Source organism: Hippocampus bargibanti, linkage group LG01, assembly GCF_051943395.1.
Source record: "Hippocampus bargibanti isolate YZ-2025 linkage group LG01, ASM5194339v1, whole genome shotgun sequence".
NCBI classification, from domain to species: domain Eukaryota; kingdom Metazoa; phylum Chordata; class Actinopteri; order Syngnathiformes; family Syngnathidae; genus Hippocampus; species Hippocampus bargibanti.
In genome coordinates this window covers 26,266,863-26,273,333 of record NC_142734.1, presented here as the reverse complement: position 1 = coordinate 26,273,333, position 6,471 = coordinate 26,266,863, and the positions used below count along the sequence as shown (strand labels likewise).

At 39.5% G+C, this 6,471-nt stretch overlaps 1 protein-coding gene across 6 annotated transcripts in view; it reads right to left on the bottom strand.

The window, feature by feature from the left end:
- Positions 1-3,120: 3,120 nt before the first annotated feature.
- Positions 3,121-6,471, bottom strand: part of LOC148903611 (glutamate receptor-interacting protein 2-like) — a 52,682-nt gene continuing 49,331 nt past the window's right edge. For all 6 annotated transcript variants that reach the window (XM_089005760.1, XM_089005792.1, XM_089005783.1 and 3 more), the window contains one exon: positions 3,121-4,199. In XM_089005760.1, the coding sequence (XP_088861886.1) occupies positions 3,999-4,199 (201 nt within the window). In that variant the 3' untranslated portion in view covers positions 3,121-3,998. The remainder of the gene's footprint in view (positions 4,200-6,471) is intronic.

Below are 6,471 nucleotides of genomic sequence, written 5' to 3'. Positions count from 1 at the left end.
TGGCAGCCATTTTTCAATTTTTATAGGCACAGTTCGATTCATATATATATATATATATATATACACAGTAAAGTCTCGTTATATCGATATCGGTTATATCGATAGTACAGCTTATTACGATACTATTTCTATGAACGCAAGGAGAAAATTTACATGCCGCAGGATCGGATATATCGATAGTCCGGTTATATCGATATTTTTTCCAACTCCCGAGAATATCGATATAACGAGACTTTACTGTATTTTATGCGAGACACCACGGCTAATTCACGCCGATATCGCCATGCGCCAAGCTGGAAGTTCGGCGTTTATTGAGGATTTTAAAGCCAGTAACAGAACATCTGAGGAGATGAGCTCATCAAGTGAGCTCATAAAGACAATGTTGGCAAAGTGGAATGATCCTTATGGAAGGTGACTCTCCTTCCATAAGCCATCAACGACCATCAAAAAGGTAAATAAAACTTTATTTTACAGCACAGTTTATTTCTTTAATTACAGTCCTCATGTAATGTGCATCTCTTTCCAAACAGCAATTTACTTTGACCTTCGACCTCCAACACCATTCCATCAAGCCATCAATGACCATCATAAAGGTAAATAAAACGACTTTATTTTATAGCAGTTTATTTCCTTAATTACAGTCCTTATGGAATGTGACTCTTTCCAAACAGCAATTCCCTTTGACCTCGGACCTCCAACGCCATTCCACCAAGCCATCAATGACCATCACAAATGTAAATAAAGTGACTTTATGATACAATAGCACATTTATTATACATAGAATAAGGTATGTTGTGTGTAGTTTTAAGGCTTATTTAGTTGAAAGGTATATTTTATGGAAACCCGGGAACGGATTATTCCCATTTTAATGGTTTCCTATGGGAATTTTTTTTAGATCTATACTTTTCACCTTACACACTCTGTCGGGGAACCAATTAAGTTCGTATGTTGAGGTCTCACTGTAGTATATATATCATAGTTTGAAATAACGTCTGCCCGGAGGCCTGGGGCGTACAACTTTTTCGTCAGGCGTACAACTTTCAAAACAACTTCGTCAAGGAAAAAAAAAAGATTTCTTTCAAATCAAACGTTTGTTTAATTCAATGAAGTAAAAACAACAAGCTAATTGCTACAAGCCACGTGGACTCCTCTTTCTAAGCGCCTTTCACAACTCTCAAGTACACTTTACAGTCACTGTATAGTCCGAAGCATGAAACAGGCTTCTGATTGTGTGCAAATTGCCAAACGAACGTTCATTTGGCAATTGCGTATGCACAACAGCCAATTACCATGACTGTAAAGTGTACTTGAAAGTTTTGAAAGGCGCTTAGAAAGAGGAGCCACGTGGCATTTAGCTAGCTATCTAGCTATCCAGCCAGCTAGCCCGCTATCTAGCCAGCTCGCTATCTAGTGAGCTCGCTATCTAGCTAGCCCACTATCTAGCTATCCAGCTACCTCGCTGTCTCTCGATCTCTCCATCTCTATCTGGGGAAATGATAGATTATTAGATATTGGATTGGATATGCCTTTATTAGTCTCACGGTGGAGAAATTTACATTTCACAGCAGCAAAGTGATGAAAGGAATTATGATTAAGATATTATGATTAAAACGTGTTTGTATCAATAAAGGCTGGTCTGCGCCTTAAAATCTGCCTGGTACTCTTTTCAGTTGGGTAAATGCTCTTTCCCATTGAAGATAAGCACTTTCCCAAGGAAAATAGGGAAAAGAGAGAGTCATTCTTTCCATCGAGTCATTCCAATTGCTCAATGGAAAATAAAAGTCCAAACAGTCCATAAGTAATCACTTAAAAATAAATTGAAAACAAGCCATGGTCATCTTGAAGACAGGAGAGAAGACAAAAAGAACAATGTTCGAACAAAAGAATGGCTGCCGCTGCTCACCCGCAGAAAAAAAAAGTTATCCCGTGACTGTAAAGTGTCCTTGAGTTTTGAAAGGTGCTTAGAAATCAAATGTATTATTATTATTAAAAGGTTAGAATCAGAATCATCTTTATTGCCAAGTACATAGAACACACAAGGAATTGGTCTCCGGTAGGAGACGTTGCACTAGTATCATCACAATAAAAATTGCAAAGAGGCACTAGACAGTTCTATTTGGGTTTTCAGAATCAGAAAGCCTTAAATAGTCCCACAAAATTTGCAGTCCACAGCAGCAATTTGAAAGGGGGGGGGGGGTGAAAAGATAAAAAACAAAGTATTCTCAGATCATAGAAATGTCAGGACTGTGGTGTATACTAAAACTGTGCAAAAATGTTTCATAATAGAAATCTCAGAGTGTGTAATGTTGCTTGTTCTGTAGCCACAAAGGGACATAAGTCTTCTTGTGCCGGTCCCAAGCCCGGATAAATACAGAGGGTTGTGTCAGGCAGGGCATCCGACGTAAAAGCTTGGCCAAAAAAAAAATGCGGATCAAACCTCTAAAGATGGCGGACACTGATTTGCTGCGGCGACCCCCTTGAAGGGAAAAGCCGAAAGGACAAGAAGAAGATACACACACACACACACACACACACACACACACACACACACACACACACACACACACACACACACACACACACACACACACATATATATATATATATATATATATATATATATATATATATATATATATATATATATATATGTGTGTGTGTGTATATATACACATATATACACATATATATACAGTAAAGTCTCGTTATATCGATATTCAAGGGAGTCCGAAAAAATAGATATAACGGGACTATCGATATATCCGACCCTGTTTGCATGTAATTTTCTCCGTGTGCGCATAGAAATAGTATCGATATAACCGGGACTATCGATATATCCGATATCGATATAACGAGACTTTACTGTATATATACACATATATATACATATACATATATATATATATATATATATATATATATATATATATATATATATATATATATATACATATATATACAAACACATATATATAAAACTTTCTTTGGGAAGTGTAAACATTGTAATGTAATTTGACTTTTCATTTTACATTTCTGATCTTTTGGCAGAGATGATCTCTGCACCAAAGGACAAATGGCAGCAAACTACCCAACACCACAGAACCAGAACCAAACTCATCATGGGTTTTCACATTTTTATTAAAAAAAAGACATGATGCAAATAAAAACAGTTGATTCAGTCATAGCACCCAGGCCATCAATTTTAACAGGCTTGTTGTAGGACAACTAAAAACTGTGACTTTACAGCAAAGTCAGAACACCGGATTCCTCTTGGAAGGTTTTAAAAATCGACCCCTGGCAATATTTGATCGTCTAACGGATTAGAGTTTACATATTCGCATCGAATTGGAAGTACGCTCACAACAACCCCATGGAGGTAAACAAGACTGGACACCGGCCGGGGCTTCTCTTCGTTAATAAGTCACTTGCTCAGGTCGAACCAACAACACGGGGTCAAGGTGGTGGTGGTGGTGCGTGAAAACAAAACAAAAAAGTGAAAACAGACATCAGTGAAATCAAACCCATACAATTCCCATCAAGTGTAAACGTGCACGTGGCGATTTTGGCAACATAGTGAAAAATGCAAAACAATCAGAATGCCAACGCTCCCAAGGACGTCGGCCAGATTGACATGGACAGACATCTAGAATATCACGGAAGATAAACTTTGACGAGACTTGGCTGGTGGCTGTGAGAATTCTATTTGTGGTGTGGGGAGGACCCTTTATGTCGGAAAAGCGGGAAGTGAGCCAAGAAAACAACCCCCGAATGCTCTTTGAGCCCTAATGGGCTCACACCCTGTGTGTGCGTGAATATGGAAGCAATGAAGTACATGTTCGTGGGGACAAAGTCAACTCAAGAACTTGGTTGGATGCTCCGTGTGCGTTACAGACCCTTGCAAGGAGCAGACATGCCTGAAAACCGGCGTTCCCTCCCTAAAAGAATCATGTGAATATGTCTATTAACACCACCTGGGCCGTGCCAATAGGTCGTAGCGCTCACAGGGCGACACTGTTGCCGTGGCGTTCTGAAAAGCAGAGCAGTGAGACGGGAGGGTGCTGGCGGTGGGGGGGCAAAGCCTTGGTGGCGCTCGCGTCCGCTGGATTCCTGCCGATGACTAAATCCAAGTTGGCTCCCGCCTCCAGAATTAGCGGCACAGTCAGACAGCAGTCCAGGTCTTTTGTCCGCACGTGGTTCACCTGCAATAAAACAAAGCGGACAGAAAAAAAAAAATCACTAAAAATGACATTTTCAATGTGGACAAATACATTCGACTTTCATTCAAGTGTCATAAATTTGTCATACATTGCAGTTGTCGTAAATCCATTTCTTATTTATTTTTTTTACATACAGGAAAGTCTCGGTTATATTGATAGTACTGCTTATTACGATACTATTTTCATTTCCGGCAAATTTCTAGTCTTTTATGTATGATTAGTTCCGGTTCGTACGATACCTGGTTATTACGATAATCCGGTTACTACGGTGCCCTTTTCATCTCCCGCCAGTCATTTTGGTCTGCTTATATCGATACAAAAGCAGCTTAAGCTGAATCGATATTTGTTGAAGGATTTCAATACAGTACTACCATTAGAGAAATCTGTATCGTAACATTGTTGGTCACGTGACCAGCTTTCGTGTCTTGCACTGTGTAGCAGAGCTGCAATAGCATCTGAAACATACTGTAGTCTTCTTATACAGTATACAGTTGTTCAACATCAATTTCAACCATGGGTAAACGTAAGAATTGTGACATCGGAACGAAGTACAAGGAAATAGTGCCTGTAGAGGAGAATCCTACAAGAAGCAAATCCTCCATTGCGAAAGAGTTCGACGTGCCGCAGAATAATTTATCAACGTAAGTAATGTAAATGTTGCAGCTTTTGTTTTCCATACATGTATTTAAGTGTGTTGCATTCAGATATCTTTATCGCTTGCAATAATCACTGAATTTCATACAGTATGTACATGCTGGTGTTCGTGGTTTCGCTCGTGTGTATAGAACATGTCGAGTGCTACACAGTCACTATTGCAAGAGTGCGTTATGAAAATAATAAATGACGTTTTTATTTAATGCATACGTTTATTTTTCACTTCACTACAGTGCAAAAGCAGGCTAGATACGCAATCCATGAACTGAAGGAGAAAATTACATGCCATATCAAAGATCCCCCATTTATTGCCCCCATTTAATGCAGTTCGGCGCAGGATTGGATATATCGTTAGTCCGGTTATTTCGATATTTTTTCCGACTCCCGAGAATATCGATATAACGAGACTTTACTGTACATTACATAATCTTAGAAAGTCTGCAATATGCGCCACTGGAGATAGCTGTCGTGAAAACAAAATCAGAAATAATAATAATAAAACATTTTATTTGTAAGCGTAAAACAACTCAACATTTTGGATGTTCTCCATGCACCTGTGTGGGTTTTCTCCGGGTACTCCAGTTTCGTCCCACATTACAAAGATACGCATGGGCAGGTTCATGGAACACTAAAGTGTGGGCGCAGACGGTTGTTTGTCTCTGGTAACAGGTTCAGAGTGTCCCCTGCCTATTGCTCGAAGACAACTAGCATCGGCTCCAGCATCCCCCCCACCTTGCGAGTATAAAGTAGATCGGAAAATGCATGGAGGGATACTCCAATGCCCATATTTTTTTTTTCAAACTCATTAAGAAATATCCCCCTCCAAAAAAGATCCAACTTTAACTCATTCACTGCCAGACAATGTGCCAAATTGTGTCCACTCCAGTGCCAGGGTTTTTGTCATTTTCACTCAAATTGTAGGACCCACAGAATATTGAGTTTTAGGACTACATAAAGACTCAATTCAGCGTAAGAAAAATAATAAATGACATTCTCTTCTTCCATCAGAAAAAAATAGTTAATTCCATAATTCCATTCCAATTCTATGTTAGATGGGTCTGGATTTATCTTAGCTTGAGATTGGGGTGGCTGTACAAAATACAATACATACATACATCAATTATTTATGTAGCGCTTTAACAACAGCTGAAGCTGTAACAAAGCGCTAGCATGGACAAAAGGTAAATGCTGCCTCCTCGTGGGAGGGGAAAACACTGCCAAAGGTCTGAACAGCGCTTTATCGGCACCCCACAAGAAAAAATCTAAACCCGAACAAATTCACGAATGGTGCTCCACATCACACTTTTCAATTCCCGAATAAATTCGGGAATGGCAGCGAATGAGTTATGAGAAATTACCTTACTTTTTTTGTGATGAAAAACAAAACAGGACAATGTTTTGGCAAAAAACAGGAGATCTGCTAGGAAGAGTATATTGTTGATCCTCTCTCAAAAACAGCTCATGTGCAGGCGTCACGGGGGTTTGTGAAACTTGGTTACGTGACCACCTCCGTTGGCCAAATCGCACAGTAGAATGCATGAGGTGGGCCCGTTTGTCAAATTCGAGAGAACGCACGTGAATTTGGGTGGAGGAAAACAAA